Here is a 19657-nt window from a genome sequence, read left to right on the forward strand (position 1 = left end):
GATCTACATTTTTTTAATCCAAAAAGAATGTCTTGGACTGCCTCTTGCTTTCCATACTTACCAGTCCTTTTGGCTTCCTTTTTGTAGAACTGTTCAAAGCACCATTCTTACTTTAACATGTTTTATGACTGTCTCCCTTGACATAATAGATCATGTCTGAAAACTCAAGTGCTATATGGTTTAATCATCAGACATGTTCAGCTATTGAATCATCACCACACTACACAGAGTGCTATACTCTCTCCCTGGATCACCACAATGAGTTCCTAAAATCTCTCAACCCTTGCCTTTCCCTTTGTGTCCCCTTCCCAATTCCCACCTACTAGGATCAAAATAAACTTAGGGAAACAGAAATCTCAGATCACCAATGTCAACTGAAAGCCTTCTAATGCCATCTCCCCCCACTGTGAATTAAAGGCAGCCTGCTTTCCATCTGCCCACTTCCAACAGTCTTCCATCAATCTTTCTATTACACATCACTGTATTCCACCCTAAGCACAAAAACCCTCTTGCTCTTCCTCTGAATCCACGGCCACTTCCACAGGGGTCTCTGTTTGTTCCCTCCTGCAATTACATGGCTTCTCTTAACCTTTACTTTGAGGTACTTGTTAGGAATTCTCTATAAAGCCCCAATATCATGTACTCTCATCTCAACTCCCAATCTTCTCCCATCCTTATTTTGCTCGATTTATTGTGTTTCTCAAATAATATGCCCCAAATATATCATTCAGCAATCAAAGTGCAAATGATTACAAAATCCACAAGCCTCTCTGTGATCGTTTTGTGGTAAAACTTGATCTGAACTCAATGTGGGGGAAGGGTATTCTTCCTACCTTAGTTACCCCAGTCAATTGAGCATGGAGACACCTCCTAGTGGAGAAATACCAGGCTGTCTGATTGTAAGACTCCACAGGAATCCTGAACTATATTAATTATGAGCACAATTTTAACTTTCAAGAATTTAAACGTCCAAGAAGGATGCTGTCTTCATTTCAGAAAACGGACTGTGCTTCACATGTCTGTTTACTCAAGGGAGGAGAACACTCGTCTTTAAAAAAAAAAAGGAAGTTGTAAAATCATAATTGCGATGAGATAGCACAGTTTGTTCAAATCCAAGTTGAATGGCACCTCTGTGGATGCTCTGTCTGAAAGCGGCCTGTTTTAGACTGAGCAATGTGGCATAGCATGAAGCAGAGGCCCACCAGGAAACACCGGTGTCACTGCTTTAACTTCTAACACCATCTCGAGACCTAAAATGAAATCCCTCTCCCCTGTCATTTTGATTGATCCCTCCTTAATTGCTGCTGTTGGCTTATACACTGCGATGACAGACATTTTTCAAATGCTCAGATCTACCCTCCACTCCTTGCTGAAGGCTACCTCTTGTTATTCAGCTCCAAGCCGCCAGCTGTTGACTCACACACTTCAATTTCAGCCTCTCTCCTGCATCCTCATCTGCTCATTCCCCACTTCCTGCTCAGCACTACACTCAGATGCTCCATCAACACCTCCCACTAGCCTTGTTATTTTGGGAAACTATACTACCATAGCCCAGATAACTGTTCTATTCATTGACTGATCCATTCATTGCTAAAAACTCTGCTTGTCTCCATGAAATATGTCATCAGAATAAACGAGCCTTGAGCATCTACTAACTTGTTTCCTCCTTGAATAGTGATGCCCTGGTCTCAGGATCTCATCACACTGATTCAGGTTGAGCTTAGTAGGAAATTGCATTGCCCACTTCTTGCATCTTTCGTTTCCAGCTACCAAAGGCCTTTTAAAAAAACTTTTAAGATTTTTTTTAATTTTATGTATATGAATGTTCTGCCTACATGTATGTACATGCACCTCATGGATGCTTGGTGCCTGTGAAAGTCAGAAAGAGCAGGGTCCTCTGGATCTGGAAGTAAGGATGGTTATTAGCCACCATGTGGATACTGGGAACCCAATCCAGGTCTTCTGCAAGAACATAACATGTTCCTAACTGCCGAGCCATCTCTCCAGGCCGTCACCAAAGGACTTTTGCAAAAAGTCTAATTTAATTGTCCAGCCCCAAAGCAATAACTATTTTCCATTATCATAAAAATAAGTAAAGACAGCTGGAGACCAAACTGTTCCTAATGCAGCACTACGCCTTTCTCACAGACACTTGGCCTACACGAGCAAGTGTGTAAGTCCTGGGCCCCTCAATGGGAGCTCAAGACTTTCAGTGACTGCCCAGAACAGACCTCTGGCTCTTTGCTAAATATTTCCATGTTGCTCCTATTCAAAGATGACTTCTCCTCCAAGTCCATTTGAATCCTACTGTAATCACTCCTGTAAAGTATTTTCATGACTATACTAAATCTATATGATATTAGCCTATGTCATATCTATATACTTCTGTCAATAATTATATTTAAGACGTATATTATTAGTTTGTCTAGATTTTAGTTTTGTGTCTTCAGTGAAATTAAACTTCAGAAGAAAGGCAGTGAGTTTCAGAACTAAGGTTTTGGTCATAAAAGTTAGCATAAAACAAAGCATGGTGGCATACATCTGTAATCCCAACAACTTGGGAATTTAAGGCAGGTAACAAGAGATGCAGAGCAAGATCTTGTCTCAAAATTGATGATGCCTAGTCCATAACCATAAGTCATGCCCAGCACATGTAATTTACTCACCCCTGAAAAATCTTAAATGTAGTTTTAAATCTTCTTAGCAATGTAACAGAGTGGAGGAGTCAGAACATTTAATGGTTTAAACACTAATATTCATTTGTTGAAAGCTTTCCAAGAGAAAATCAACTAAAGCTATTCCAAGAGGGAAGAAAAACATTCTCTGGTATTTATGAAGCAGAGATGATAAAAACTTCTGTTAGGTGATTGGGGTTATTTTTGGGTTTTTTGTTTGTTTGTTTGTTTGTTTGTTTGGGGTTTTAGTTTGGTTTGTTTGTTTGTTTGCATTCTAGAATATAATTCACTGATTATTTCAGCCTTTCTGCTCTGTAAAAAGGTATTTTTCAAGCAATAAAGTAAAGGCATGTTTTCGCCTTTCCTTTTTTTCTTTTTCTTTCTTTTCAAATTACTCAAGGAAAACTACTTGAGCAGTCACGACACACAACTCACAATGTCTTATCTGGATACAAGATTCCCACAGCTAATGGAAGACAAAACTTGGCCCTCCCTATCACGGAGGCTTAACAGTGAAGGCTGATAGTGCAGCATCTCAGAGCCTCAGACTTTCAGATCAGACTCACTCGGACTCGAGATCTACAGCTGAAGAGGCTATTAGCCTCCTGATCTTTTTTATTAGTTAATTTTTAATTTTAGTTAATTTTGCCCATGGCTGTTAACTAAAAACTCAAAGAAACTAGTTCCCACTGTGAAAAAGGACACAGTAATTGTAGCAAAATAATAGAATATGGCTTCTACAGCTGTCAGTTTTATGCATAAATCAGGAAGTGTTGATGTAATTTTCTCCATATGTTAAAGGTAATAGAGAGCAATATCTAAAACAGCGAGGAAAATACGTTTCAGAAAGACCCAATGACCTGCCAGAGAGATTTCAGCATACAAGCCAAGGCTTACAAACTACACTCTCATGCTCTTCTGAGTTAATCTCAATGCTTGCAGGGTAAAATATGATTTCTCTAGATATTGTGAGATCTGAGTAGAATGTGAGGGCTAAGATATCAAAGCCAGTCCCCAAAATTTCAAGTCTCCCTAAAAGAATAGCTACAGAAGAGGGCACAATTTCATCACATCACTCATTTCTCTTATGTATTAAAGTCTCAAGTCTCCAGTATGAACTACACCCTGGTCAATGCTACGGTCCTCATTGCTGTTAGGCGTACATGGTTACTCCTGACACATCCCTCCTTCCCACCCTTGACAGCCCAGTAATTAAATTCAGCTTTATATAAAAAATCCTATTCATCTTTGACATCTTGAAGACTGATTTTTCTTATGCAACTTTCATAGAACAGTCTAATTTGTTTTTAAAAAAAAACATGCAAGAAATGTAATTCTGGCTTGCCACTGATTGAAGTATTTCCTATATTTTATCACATGCATTTGTCAGAACACTATTAAAAGATGAAGGGATGTAGGCTCCAAGAAGTTAATGGCAGGGTACCCAAAGACAGCTGTAGTTTTTCTCCACTTCTTTAATGCTTACTATAAGTTTTCCAAACAAATGGCAAGGTCGTGCAGATAGGAACAGTATGCTGTATCGAGGGAGAAGGATAACCCAGAGAACCTGACAAATCTGCCTCCAACAAGGTCAGAGAAACCATATGACGTTATTAAAAGGACAGAACGTTTACAAGGCCAGTTCTCAGTTCTGCTGTGGACTGGGCCCATGCCAACTGCACAGATCATGCCACGGTCCTGAGATTTTCACCTGCTCTACTGCGAAGCAAAGTTAAAAACACTTACCTCCCCCTAAGAGCTACCCAAAGTGAATTAAAATAATAAATGCTTTTGGGAAACCATAAACACAATAAACATTTTAATTCATATCACTATTAATATATGTACACTAGTGAGCAAATCACTTTTTGCAAACTTTGAAGGGTTGTTGTGTGAGGGTATTGAGCCAAGAAAAAGAAAGGACTGAAATGCCAGAGGGATGACGGGTTCACGTCTGCTGATCCATGGTGGCTTTTTAAAGAGCAGATATGAATGAAGTGGCTGAGTTTTGTGTCCCTAAAACCAGTCGACTGACAACCCTGCGTTGTGCATGACCACTTCTCAGGCTCCACAGAAGTATGATGTACCTTCATAGCACCCGAGAACCGAAGTCATAAAAGAACCAAGTAGAACTTCATTTATTAGAAATAAGGCCTTCTGTCTTTCAGCCACAAGTATAAACATGGCTTTACAACACGAGGCATCACATGGTCAGCACGCATCAGAAAAGGGACCACTGGGTGACTGACTGCTTTCAGCATTTGCTTTCCATTTCCTTGATTTAACTGATTAAGCATCGGGTATAGTTTTGTGAAATATCCTTTTGAACCAGAAAAATATGTAGCTTAATATATTTTTTTACATTTTCAAACGTATTATAATTAGCAACTGAAATTTCCTATGACTTTTTAATTTTTTTTTAGTAAGGAAAACCATTAGAAATACCCATTTCAAGGAACGGTCTGATAAGTGGGGCATACCAGCAAACATGAGCTCCGACACATCAGGTTTGACATGAAGACAGGTGAAGAGAGGCAGGGGACACCGGGCTGCTGTGACTTTTTCCTGCAAACTGCTCAAAGTCGTGTTCATTCTCTGTCCACACACACACACACAAAGAAGGAAACGGCATTAAATACACAGACACAGACAAAAGCTAAACTGAAGTAATACGCATAAGCAAATCATTTGAATTTTTATAATAAAATCAAGTCCTATTATTTCTGGAAATCTGTGGTCTGGATTAGACAATTAAAAATAAAGCTCTGCAGCAGGGGGCAGAGTGAGGGAAGTCTGTATTCTAAAAAAAAATCAAACCTCTGTGGACTGTGTCAATATTTGAAGCAGAGGAAGATTTGGCAGCTATGGTGCTGGGAACTAAGTCTCAGCTGGAGTCCCTGGCACAGGCTGTCCAGTGTCCCCTGCTTTGTCTTCAGATGACATGTCACGCTGTGGTGATACATCAAGTACACTTGTTTCCTGTGATCCATTTTCTTTTCTGACTCTTATCAGGCAAAGAATATTCTTCTACCACTTTTATTTATTATTTTTGAATATGCATATGTATGCATGTCTATGTGTGGACATGTGAATCTGGGTGCTGGTGTTCATGGAGGTACTGGATGCTCCTGGAGCTGGAATTAGAGGCAGCTGTAAGCTGCCAGAAGTAGGAATTGAACTCAGGTCCTCCACAAGGGTAGTGCATGCTCTGATCTGCTGAGATCCAGAGAGAAAAATCTCCTCCTTTTCTACTTTTAATAGTACTTGTATTCACCATCTCACCTGAAGAGATGATCATTCATGGGTGGAATGGGCAGTGAAAATTTGACTTTTCAAAAGGACACTATAAAGTTTCCCACCCATTCCCACCCCTCCATGTCCTCAACCCCCAAACCCCCAACCCCCCTCACCCACCCCCACCCCAGTGTCAAACTGACAATAGTATGAATGAGCTGATGAGCACTGGTTTAAAGTGAAGGATCGTAGCGTCTGGCAGTGAGGATGTGTTGAGCAGAGTAGATTGTACACAATGTCTTGCACCTGCTTCAGTGTCAGACACCATAGTTAATCTCCGCTGCCTACTGCAGTTCAAAGGGTGGCAGTTTGGACCATGGCTTACGTTTTGAATTAGTGTTTCTCCTATTAGCATCCCAAAGATATCAGTGAAGGTGACAGGCTGGCCAGAACTTTTCTTCTTCCATAAAGACTCAATGTATCTTTTAATTTTTTGTGGTGTGAGAAGTAAGAGAGGGTTGTGGCTAACATTTTTCATTAGCTCCTCATTAATCTCCTCTGGACCTTTCTCTGGAAAATCAGGGTGCGAATACAAGGTTGACATGTACCTGTAAGTAAATCAACACATCATTAGTAAAGATAAAAGGCATTCCATAGAAGGTCTCCAAAGGCAGGAGGCTCTCTCCACCACCTGATAAAGAACGGTGGATATATTTGGCTAACTTCTCCATCTGGCTAAAGGTATTAATTTATCTAAGAAACAAATATGTAAGCAGAATTGACCTGGTGTATGATAAAAAGCAATTTAGGGGGGAAATGAATCTGGAAGAGGAACAGAGAGTTCTCAGAGCTGTCAGAAAAGGATGACCAGACCTGCTATCCTAATCTGCCAGGAATGATTTTTCTTATCATGCTTACTGGGCACAGATGACAACACTTTTGAGTCATGTGTAAACTGACCTTTCTGGATGTAAAAGCAGTCAGAAACCAGATAATCTCATTTTCTGTGATGATGATCTACACGGACAAACTGTGCTGTCTGCTACTGTGGGTGCACGGCGTTCATGACGAATGCTTTTCTTTCTTTACCCCTCCCCTCTCTTTTTTAAAATCGTACATTGGCCAACTAGTTAAAATCCAAAACTGTGCCCAAGGTAAAACTCTGAATTCTTAAAGATATCAACCTAAGTCAAACACCCTAGAGAAGAATAAGGCCTTTCTGACAGAAGAAGCCTGTTGGCCGGCAGGTATTTGGCCATTTAAAAAGATAAGAAAGCTCACCATGAGCCTTAATGTATTAACCAGATTTAACCAGATAAGAATCATTCTGTAACTGGCCTCCCTACTACAAACCCAAATCTCTACTCCTGTAGATCTCATGTGGAGGGGAGGGGTTGTTGTTGTTGTTGTTGGTTTGGTTTTTTTGTTTTGTTTTGGTTTTGGGGGGGGGCTTTCAAGACAGGGTTCCTTTGTGTAGCCTTGGCTGTTTTGGACTCATTCTGTAAACCAGGCTGGCCTCGATCTCACAGAGATCTGTCTGCCTCTGCTTCCCTGAGTGCTGGGATCACAGGTGTGCACCATGGCACCTATCGAGATTATTTACTTATCTATCTCCATTGATAAATTCTGACCTGCTTATGGAAAATTAAACTTTTATTATTACCATTTTCAGGTTCAATGGATTAACCTGACATAAACAACCGCTTAATGCATGGACAGAACATACTGTATTGAAAGATACTCCACCACCCCACCCACTGAAATCCATAAAATAGTTCATGTTTTCATCTCTATGCCTACCATAGTGGCTGCTTATCTTTTCTTTAGGAAGAGGGGTCTACCTCTTACTGAGACCTACTTTGCTTTGGGCACTAGTCTTGGTTAAACGCTCCTAGCTCTTGCCTTAAAGAGTCACATGGCTTGCAAATATTCTGTTTTTTTTAAATGAGGAAAGAAATGGCTGATAAAGTCAGTAAGATGCCCATATAATCAATTAATAGCAAAGAATTAGAATTTAAAAGATACCCTATCTTCTGGTACACTCTATTATTTTTTCATTGATTTGTTCTTGTTTGCTTGCTTTATTTTGTTTTTCAGGGTCTCTCTGGTATGTAGCTCTGGCTGTCTTAGAACTCACTAGGCAAACTAGACTACCCTCAAACTCAGAGATCCACCTGCTTCTGCTTCCTAAATGTTGGGGTTAAAGGTATACATTATCACATCTGGTTTGCTCTGTTTTTTAAGACATGGTCTGACTATGTAGCCTAGACTAGCCTTGAACTGCTAATAAAACAGCCAAAGCCTCCAAAGTGTAGGCTTCATCATCTTTAAAAAATACTTTACAAGCTTTTAGTCCTCACTGAACAAATTTTTCTCACTTCATAATAAACTAGAATGTCCTTTGGCATTCAGAGTTTCTTATAGACAAGTTGAAAAAAATAATAGATTAAAAAATAAGTTAATGAATGGAGAATGAACGATCACAAACAACATATGTTCAACAAGAAAGGAAACTACTTAAATGTGTTGATCATACCAACTGAATTTGTAACTCTCCCCAACCCTTGGTACAGATAAGTTATCAAAAGCTTACCCTGAACTCTGGTTAGTACAATCATCAAATAATTATAAAAGCACAGCATAGAGTACTTGAAAGATACCGTCTCCATCTTCTTGCATAATTATCCAAAAATCTACATCATGATTCACACATATCAACATGAGCCAATTTGTTGGACCTTGTTATGCTTTAATAAACACATATGTAGCTATAGTGGTTTATATTTAAGGACATCATAATATTTGAAAATAAAACATTCTTTTAAGACTCAAAGGTGCTCAGTCCTGAAAATATCCAGAATATAGCTCATTCTCTATGAGAGTTTTAAAAAGAAATTCTTTGTTTTATTACCAAGAATAGTTGAGGATTTAGCTCAGGAATAGAACACTTGCCTAGCAATCACCAACACCAAACCAAACCAAACCCAAAATCAGCACAAATTACTAAGAATAATTCTACTTCCATACAGATGCTGCACCTTATTAAAATGTATATTATTTAACCTCACATAGATTGCATGCTTTTGAATTCTAGAAAGCTTCACTCTAAAGTTGTGTCATGTGCCCACAAAGACTACACATTATAGAATCCATTTTCTTACTTCAAACTACATTTCTCCTTCCTTTCATTCATATATTTAATGTATCCAATTTCATCTGTTTTATAACAATGAACATTAAGTCTTTTCCTGAGTGACACAGGATAAATGTGAGCAAGGCAAGCAAAGCTTCACAGCAGAGATCAGTTGAGTCACAAAATAATTTTTTAAGCCAAGTGAAAGGGATTTGATGTGGTCATTATGTCACTGGAAATTGTCATTCCTTACTGTGCACAGACATATATAGTTATCCAAATTCTACTTACACTGCAGAACAACTTTTTCATCTATACTTAGCTGCACTTTGAATGAATCAATATGAAGTACAGCAAGTAACCCAAATCCAATCACCTCCTCCCTGTACTTCTCCCAGCATTAATCTATCCCTCCCGTGAGGTAAGAGACCTCTTTCCTTAGTGGTTAAAGGTTGATTAAAATCTCAGGCTGTGTCCATGTCAGAGAAAGACCTTTGCAAGAGAAAATGATGCAGACAAATGTGAGCCCAAGGCTGTTTTGGATCATATGGAGAATGGCTACCTCTGTCCTCTACCTTCCAGCAGATGGAGGAAAGTCCTTCGATTTCATTCTACCTCTACTTTTCATTTTTCTCAGGAAGCACTTGGCTTGGGAATTTATGCTCCGGATTAAAAGACAAAACACAGAAACCTAGAATAGTTTGTTGGCACCAAGTTAATGGCCTTTATTATTCATCCCTTATGAACTCACATTCCTTAGAATTCACCGGAGTGAGTTAGACATCCTTCCCATGATATCATTGTGTCTACTTGGATTTGAATTTTGGCTTTAGTGGTAACCAAGATAGAAGAATAGGCAAGTAGTTTTCCTATGCAGTTCTTTAAGATTAAATGGCTTTCTTTGTCTCCTTGGTTTGACCCAGAATAAAACATAACTAGATTTCTGCCTATAAAAATATCTGAAGTTCCCACATATCACTCCAAATTATAATTCCACAGTAAAGTCTTAATTTTGACCCTAATTATGCCAATCAAGTTTCTAAAGAGTCTCTTTGGCAGAACTTCTACAAATCAATGAATGAAACTTTCTTATATTTATTTATGTAGGAATATATAAGTATTTACTAATAATTTTTAACTTATTTATACAAAATACCTCATTGCTTCCATATAAATGCATTTAAGTATAAATTTTTCTTTTCATTTGTTTGGGTTTTTTGGTCTTTGTTTTTGTTGTTGTTGTTCTTGTTTGCTTGCTTAGGTTTTTGTTTTGTTTTGTTTTTATTTGTTTGTTTGTTTTGAGATATGCTTTCTTTGTGTAGCCTTGGATGTCCTGGAACTCACTCTGTAGACAAGGCTGGCCTGGAACTCAGAGATCCGCCAGCATCTGCCTTCCTGAGTGCTGAGGTTAAAGGTATGTCCTACCACCACCACACTTAAGTATAAAATCTTCAATGGCGTGCCATCCAGAGGGGAAAAACTACAATGCAATCCTTGTCTTCAAATCCTATAGCCCACAGTGCACATTTCAAAGTATTAGTGCCCAGGCCATTGAACTTGAATAACAGTCCTTAGGTGCATACATTTAGAATTTCTATACTCAAAAAAAATGTGCCAACATAATTCTCCTTCTCAACCAAGATTCTGTATAATGTGAGAAGACCCTCCACCTTGTTCTAAGAATCATCTATGCTAGTGAACATTTTTATTCTCAACTTTTATGTCAGACAATGTAAGAAGGAACTCTGTTTTTGCTGTCTATAAACATGGACATAATTTGATTTTTCTTCAAAGGGTAATCCTATACAAACATGGGGATTAAGATTGTGTGGCCCCTTCCAGTGCTACAAGACGACAGCTTTATCTATGGATGAGAGCTTTGTTAAACGCCTAGGCTAGAAAACACACAATTATCATCTTGGTTCTCCTTGCTTACTCATGCCAAGTCTCCTAGGTTTATGTTTAATGAGTCACAGGAATCATCCAAAAATAACTTTAGAAGTAATTACTGTAAAGGTAGCTACAGTTAAAAGAGAACCTTTGCCCAACCTGAAATTGTATTTTGTGATCACAGAAAACTGTCTGGGAGGTCCAGGGCTACTCCACATTCCCTGGTGCTATCTCACTTCTGCCAAATTCTGGTCATGCCTCTGTAGAACATGAAGCATTACCGAACACTGAAGTGTAATTTGTTTTTCCAAGTCTCTCTGAATTCCTTCCTCTGAACGTTCTCCTTCCTTGCCTATCTTTCCCAAAGACAAATCACCAACATGAATCACCCTCAACCCTTCTTGTGTCTCGGGAAATGCCTTCTCTTCACAGTCCACTGCCCCCTGTGTGTGTGCTCTACCCTGAAATCTATCTCTGCCTAAATCTTTCCTGTCTGTGACCCATGACCTTTTATTTTCTTCTCTTTATCCTCTTCTCTTCTCTTCTCTTCTCTTCTCTTCTCTTCTCTTCTCTTCTCTTCTCTTCCCTGTGCTGTTCCCTGCACCTCAGACAGCTACCTAAATACCCAAGTCTCTTACTTGAAAAATAAAACAAGGGAGCTCTATAGTCTCTTCAAACGATGACTGCTCATGTCCCCACCTATCTGACACATTTTTTTTCAGGTTTCACATTGCCACATTTGAACTTCTCCTTTGATTCATGTAGCTTCATGATTAAAATAAATTTAATTAACTTAATTAAATGATTCCTAATGAAAACCACAAACATTTTCCAAACTCAGGCTAAGCTGTTTCTCAGAGCTTCCACCATCCCTGCTCTTTGGGACTCATCTTTCACCTGATTCTCCCCTCCCAGGCTTCCTTGCTTCCTCTGTAAGGGTGTTTTCTTCCTCTTTTCTTTGTCACAGGTTGGTGTTCTCAGGATTCTGTGAATTTAACTATTGGCTTGTACAATCACTACAGCTTGTTATACGGATATTAACATGACTAGAGCGATGTCATGGACTAGTATTAAGAAGGAGAAAAGGTGTGTAAGTAGATAATGGTGAGAGAAAAGATAGAGCAACCTGAGGATGAAGTAAAACCTAAAAGAAGGACAGTGTGTCTGATATGTCACAGCCCTTATCTCCTAACTCCACCAGAAGAAAACAAGGAGAGTATGTTCCAACTCATGTAAGCATGGAGTGGCCTGTGAGTGAACACGTATCACAAAGATCTAAAGACTGAGGGTCACTCATGAAAATGGAATAAAAATGATAAGGCTAATATTTAATGAAAAGGGTGTAGATATGACATCATGTCCATATAACAGTGTGTACACATTTACAAGTCTCTTACATTTTACAGGACTTGTGATCATGTAAGAAAGGAGACACTTGTCCATATCTATGACAAAGGCAATGACTACAGGTCTAATCCATGTCAAAAAATACACAGTTCTACCCCGTCAGTGCTCAAGCCCTAGACATCATTTATTGGATGCATTTCAGAAAATAGACTTCCTGCTGTAGTCAGTAAAGGACACCAAGGATCTAATAAATATCAAGTGAGGAAAACAAAACCATGCAGAGGCAAATAACAAAAGTATTAAGTAAGACATTGAATAAAAGGGTCCAAGTGTTTTTGCCATATTACTCACTAAACAGGCAGGTGCATGCTCTTTCCTTCAAGGGAAGAAATAATGATGGGCTACACCCTTCCTTCAGAGGACATAAATCAGGCTGAGGGTACAATGAAGGTGGCAGATGTGGCCCTGGGTTAGTGGTTATTTAAGCACAGAATCTGGTTCAAAATATTTAGGAAAAAAGTAAACAACTCTATATTATCTACATCAGAAACCATATAATATGTAAAAAGCAGCTGGATGGTTAAGCGGCTTAGAACATGGTATTAACCATATATATATATATATATATATATATATATATATATATATATATATATATGTATATATATATGTATATATATATATATATATGAAAATATTACAATTTAGTTCTAAAAATGTTAGAATATGGGCCTTACAACTGGTGCATCTAGTGATGAACAAGTCACCTGGCCTGTGAGTCGAATTCTTAGGCTAAAATAACATAACTTATATCCTCTTCATGGGAGGGAATGACAAAGACACTTTAAAAATGCTAAATATGTAAACTACAGTGGTATGACACATGAACTTCACAATGGCTGAGTAACCAAATCTGCCTTCTAAGTTAGAGGCAGATATATTATAATAAAGTAGTGGTCTCATTTGAAACATCTGACGACCATCTATTTTATCTTCACTTTGAGAGGATTGGTATTTGTGGGGAAGGTGACAAGACAGGGTTTCTCTGTGTAATCGCCCTGTCTGTCCTGGGAACTCATTCTGTAGACAAGGATGGCCTCAGACTCATAGATTTGACTGCCTCTGCTTCCGGAGCTCTGGGATTAAAGGTGTGGGCCACCACAGAGCAACTATTTATTTACTTTTCAATGTGCTGGTATGGGTTAGGCACACCAAAAAGTATGTATCATCCTTGTTTTCTAAAAACATTATCTAAGTATTATTCACAAAATGGTAAATCCATAGGACATAAATGTTCACCCGTGGATGTTACAGCTATCCATCTGGTTCAGGGGAGCTTAAACAGACTTACAGGATTAGTTTCAAATTTAGCTAGATAGGAACCAATGAAGCCTGTGCTGCCCAGAGCCATTTTCCCCTCTTCTGTAGTCTATAGCATCTTGCATTTTTTTTTCCTATTTGCCCTAAAGAGGAAAATGAATACTCCGTGAATCATAAAGACTTAGACATGTTTCTGGAAAACTCCAAATCAGCAAATTATAGGAAGATTAAATTAATTATGGGTGGAGTATGCTATTTGACTACTGTCATATTTATCTAAAATTATCTACAAGTAGGCTGTCCTTTTATTTTATGCCCTAACTACATTAGTCAAAACTGGCTTTAAAGAGTAAACCAATGGCTAAAGTCTTAACTAGATATATATGTTTATTGTGAGACATTCTTACACTGACTGTAACATCAGACTAAAACATTTCAGTAATTTGAAATTAAGGATAAATTTTGTAAATCACTCTTTGCTAATGTTTGAGTTAGATAAATTGTAAGCCTTTAGAAAAAGAAAATTGATTAAAAATGCATACTAACCATGTGGAGCCAGAAAGGCCAGCAATGTAGGTAGCACAGTCCAAAATCCCCGATTCATACAGTGCCTTCATCACACCAGAGAATCCCACCATGGCCCGGAAACCCCCACCTGAACCCAAAATGGCCACCACAGGAACCTGAAACAACACAAAGATTGGACAAACACCAATAACCACAAATTAATTTCTCTTCTGTTTCAAATCTAAAGTAAAACATATTTCACTTTAATATATTACTCACACGTTGGCACTATGTAATTTTCTTTTATATGTTTATTCATTTTACTTTGTGTATTTAATTTCTTAAAAGAAATGTTTTGTTTTAAAAACCAACAATCAAAGTCAATTGGAAAACAGATATTATTTTAACAGTAATTATAATAACAACCATCACGGCCACGCTCTGTGCTTGTTCAGCCCGTTGCAGCCTGTAGCTTGCTTTCTGGGCCATTGTTTCATTTGGTCTCTCAGATATTCTGTAAGATCTAGAAAGAACAGTGTTCCTGCTGTCAGTCTCCCGGCTGGTATTCTACAGTTGAGCACACAGCTTGCTTTCAAGGAATGTTTGCAGGAAGCATCTTTAACAGGTGATGGCAGAACTGATGCTAGGAGTAAGAGTTAGGCATGTGGTCAGAAGGCATTCTTGTTACCATCTGAAAAGGATGAGGCACCAACAATACAGGCTCCACAGACAGATAGCTAATATTAGTACAAACAAGAATGAAACTAAGATCTAACTAGCATCAAAAGCCATGCTTCCCCTCTTCAGCACTGTCAAAGAAAAGGGTGATATCTGATAGAATGCAGGGTTGGATTAGAGATCCTATTCTAGGACACATAGGCAAACAGCATCTCATACTCATGTATAACATTAAATAATACCAGCATAATTGTGTGCAACACATGAGGAATACATTTGGATGCTAAAGTAGTCTTCTGGGTAGTGATTCTGAAATAACATTCAGAGAAATACTGTGTCCATCTGTTAGTCCTGGCTGCTAGTTGAAGAGAATCTGGTAAGAAATGCTCTGAAGAAGTTTTTAGGTTATACATGGACCTAACATCATTAATATTTGTGTGTAAACATGTCAAGAAATATTTCACATACTTTCTCATAGGATTACAGGAAACTAACTTCCATTTACCAAAAAGCCCATGTTTTGATTTATTCTCTCTTGATGTATGGGTTCATAAATACTATTAACTTTCTTCCTTAGAGAAGAAAACTCTACAGAGCCTAAGGGCTGTTACATTCCCATAGATTCCAAGGAGTAACCACCACAACAAACATTTCCCCCATGGTCCCGCATTAGGGCTCACTAAGGAAACAGAAATGATACAATATGAACCAGGAAGGTCCAGGCCCAGGAAATCACCAAAGGAGGTACTGCACAATTCCTTCCTGACTAGCCAGCCTTTTCTTGTCTGGGCTTCTTGAGCGTCTGCTTTCCAGTTCTTGTTACATTCCAAGGCCATTGAAGTCCTCTTGATACCTTTGATAGGAAACATTTAGTCTAATCCACGAGTTCCAGAACCTACGCTGAGGAAGCTTTCACCTGTTCAGTTCCCCTTTCCAGAGCCCACCAGAGGGCATCCTATTCTGTCTGCCCTCTGTTACAATCTCTAAGAATCGACAGAGTAACAACCAATAGTCTAAAGTGTCATTTTAGAATAAAGGTGAAAAGGAGAGGGAGATACTCTAGGTTAAACGTATGAACATTCTTGCTATCAGTTCTAGAGTCTTTCCACAAGCTGCTTCAGAAGCTGTTTTGTTCTGCCTTACTTCCCTCTGCTTTGTGCTCTATCTCTGACTAACATAGATACAGAATATGTTAAGGACCACTTCATATCTCTGGTTTATCTAAGGTGATTTGTTTAAAATGTGGCACAGTCCTTAAGTCTTGAATGAACTGCGGTACACACCGTGTTGCTTATGCTAAAGTGGTAGAGTGGACATGATGTCTCTTACACAGTGTAGGAAATGAATGCCATTGGCTGTGGAGTGTCTAGTGAAATGTGCGGGGCACATAGTAGTTATGTTATAAGGTGGTCCAACATAAACACTGATGAGGGTTATTGCAGGTTGCATAGCACCCTGTGACAATAACTGGTAAGGAAAAACATCTTTGTTGAAACTCCCTTATGAAGGCTAGATGTTCTCTCATTTTTCCACCCCTCTAACTCTATGCTGTAGTTCCCAAACAACTATTGGGATCAAAAAGACTATACCGGAACATTTCTTCTCACAGAAAAATCCATAATCTGAATTTTCATCTGCTCAAAACCAGGTTTAAAATAATGGTCTCTGAACAATCCCAACTCACCAAACAGTCCTCAACAAAAATCTTAGATGTCTTACTCATAGACCCATCTTGGCCTTTTACCAAAGAAGGAGTTATTCAAATTAGAATAATTGTTCCAATAACAAGCTTACTTAACAGATTTAAATTCCACAGAAACAGTGATGAAAGAAAATGTGATAGTTTAAAGAATTTGCTTCAAGTAAACGCATAGGACATGCAAAATAACAGCTAATTTCAAAGACTGCCAACATGTGGAAGCCCAAATCCACTCAATCTGTACAAGAAGGTGCATGTTTCAGAAAGACTGTCCCAAATTGTTAAAAATAATAGTTGTTGTGGTGGTGGTTTTAAAGTTGAGTATTTAGAAGCATAAATTCTCAGACTATTAGAAATCTTAATTATTTGACTTGTCTACTCTCCAGGGAGTAAACTGAGGATATTACATTTAGCAGTTATTGTCACAGAATACAATGCAATCAACAATAGCCTCCAACAGTGAACCATTTTATGGAATGACTATATGTGTTCTGAACATGCCAGCCACTGGTTTTCATTTCCTTGACTCTATCACTCTAGTATCTCCATTTTACAGCAGAATCACAAGCAACAGAGTGTGTGCCCAAAATCTAAACTAGTCAAGGTCCTGTATAAAACACTGTCAACACGGTGTGTGCCCAAATTCACTCAAGCTTTAAAGTAGTTAAAGTCCAGTACAGAACACTGTCTACTTTTGAAAAGCAAGAACAGGATGGGACATTCTTGACTTTGAGGTTCCCTTAAGACAGTTCTGGAGAAGAAGAACCCTACAGGACAATGATGAAGTACTGATGAGAAAGTGAAGATCTTTACAGAGAGCAGGAGTCAGGAGAACAAGAGGCACAAAGACTAACATAGTAATAGAAAACATCCTTTTACAGGAAGAGTGGTATTGATCATCTAGTCTGTGCTGTGGACTATGCGTTAGTTATCCATTTCTGACAAGGAGGGAAAGGAGTAGACAAAAGCCAAACCAAAATTCCAGAAGTCATCTTCAAACACATGAGCTTCTCATTTATGCTTCAGAGAAAAAGCATTACTTCATTATCTGTTGTGAAACAAACCAAACCAAAACAACAACAACAAAACATAGTATGCTACTACTTTTACAAATATGTGAAGCCAACTTTGATTTTTCATGGGAAGACATATTACTTTTTATTTCCACCAAGAAATGCCAATCAGGGGTAGTAGCAGCAACCACTTTTCTGAAAACCCAATGGGCCCACACTAATATGGCCCATAGATGTGGCTACTTTAAGAGCCTAATCCTCTCATCTAAACCTTCATCTACTCATTAACAGCCAAATTATTGGTGTTCCTGTTTTGGGAGCCTGACACTCCTTCCTGTCTCCCTCTCCTTCATTGTCCCTTTCTTCTTCCTTCTCTGGTCCATCTCTCCATAAATGTAATGCTACCAACTCTTGCCTAATTTCACTCCCCAATTTACATAAAATATTTACTGAGTATCATATTTCAGGAGCTATACTAGGTACTGGAAATAAACAGGTGGGCATCACAGACGCTATGCCACCCTCGTTAAACTTACATTCTAATGGAGAAAGCAGATATCAAATTAATATTTGTATAAGTACTCTTAGATACAATCACAGTAGATTCTGAAAGGTGTACTTTTAAGTGCAAAAGAAGGGTTTAATGCAATCAAATTCATATTTTGAAAAGATGACTCTGAATTCTGGGTAAACAGAAAATGGGAAATAGGAGATACAGAGAACAGTGACGTTGTTTTTAGTATTAGGAATGTCAATTTGGAGACAATAAGAGGCTCATTAGAGGTGAAACTGAAGATGAGGACAAGGAGATTAGATAAGAAAATCAACAACCCATGATGAAGTAGATGTTGCAAAGGGAAGGGGCAGTGTTTCAAATCCTAGGAGGCCACCGGGAGCTATGGGAATACAAAAGGGTGGAGTAAGACAATGTCAGCATCTGTTATGGAACTGATGCAATAGAACAGTGAAGGCAGATGCCTGAAGCGTGTAAAATATCCATACTCAGGTGGAAGCTGACAACATAGATTGGGAGGGGCCTAGAAAGAACTGAATAATTAACATAGCGTGATTCCTAAGAAGACCTTGTGATCCTTGTCTGATGTGGATCTACATTTGAAAGAAAAGGAAACTCCCCCATTAAAGTAGGAGAGAAACTACAAAGGAAAGGCACAGACTGTGCATGCTGATCTTAAGGCCAGCAATTACAGGAGAAAGAGTTATGGAGCTCTTCATCTCTTGACTTTAATTTGCCTTTGATTAGGAGCCAAGTTATTAGCTGTGAATGGACTAAGGAAAAAGTTGAAGTGAAAAATGAAATAGTTGCAAGTAACTGAACAGCAACGAGACAGGGAGTCTGGGATTGTGAAGCCAGAGACGCCTGTGAACGGAGAGAATCTCTTCATTCCAGCATGCTCAATCCATATGGCATGGCCAATATCCTCCCACCTTCCCCCCAACTCCAGCATCCCTCTCATCTGTTCCCTTAACACATAACTAGTTTAATTTGCTTATATATCTGTCAAGCCAGGCTTTGAACTCACCAAGTAAGCCACCTTGGGCCCCACCCATCTCAAGTCTTATCTTCTCCAGAAACTAGCACAGTCATCTCAACAGTAACTCATGACAGAAATCAGAACAACTTGAAATATCATTCATAGGCTCTAATGATCTAACAATACCAAACAAAGATGGAAACAAAAAGAAGCTGTGTAATTACTGGTGATAGGTGTGTTGTCTACATTAAAAGTAAAGAGAGAAAGACAGGAAAAAAGACAAAACAAAATATGAGTCGTATGCTAAAAAGGCAGTATCTCCAAATATTAGTAGCCAAGCACAAGAAACTGCCATAGATTCTTCAAGAGATCTATCAGGGTGACAAGGAAGATTCACAATGAAAGAGAATTATATCTCTGCACTTTTAAAAATAGGAATTTAAATGGAGGCTTCTCTTTTCTCCTTCATTTCCTTCTGGCAGAAAAGCCTCATAAGCAGCATTTTTTTTTACAATTAGTTGACTCCACACCAATCAAAGATGCTCCTTCATCAGCAACTGGCTTCCCACCTCATGGATCTATGAAAGTGTAGGTGGAAACCTGCCATCCCTTGTGGCATGTGGGTGTTCATCTGATGCCCTTACAGAATCATTATATCTTGTTTCCAG

The 19657-nt window shown here is 38.6% G+C and overlaps 1 protein-coding gene across 1 annotated transcript in view; it reads right to left on the minus strand.

The window, feature by feature from the left end:
• The window catches only part of Pla2g4a (phospholipase A2 group IVA), a 140396-nt gene that overhangs the window by 36337 nt on the left and 84402 nt on the right, over positions 1–19657 (minus strand). The window contains exons 8-10 of the mRNA XM_051147540.1: positions 14146–14282; positions 6295–6517; positions 5156–5270 (exon numbers count right to left, since the gene is read on the minus strand). Coding sequence (XP_051003497.1) covers positions 5156–5270; positions 6295–6517; positions 14146–14282 — 475 coding nt within the window. The remainder of the gene's footprint in view (positions 1–5155; positions 5271–6294; positions 6518–14145; positions 14283–19657) is intronic.

Source organism: Acomys russatus, chromosome 6 (assembly GCF_903995435.1).
Source record: "Acomys russatus chromosome 6, mAcoRus1.1, whole genome shotgun sequence".
NCBI lineage: Eukaryota > Metazoa > Chordata > Mammalia > Rodentia > Muridae > Acomys > Acomys russatus.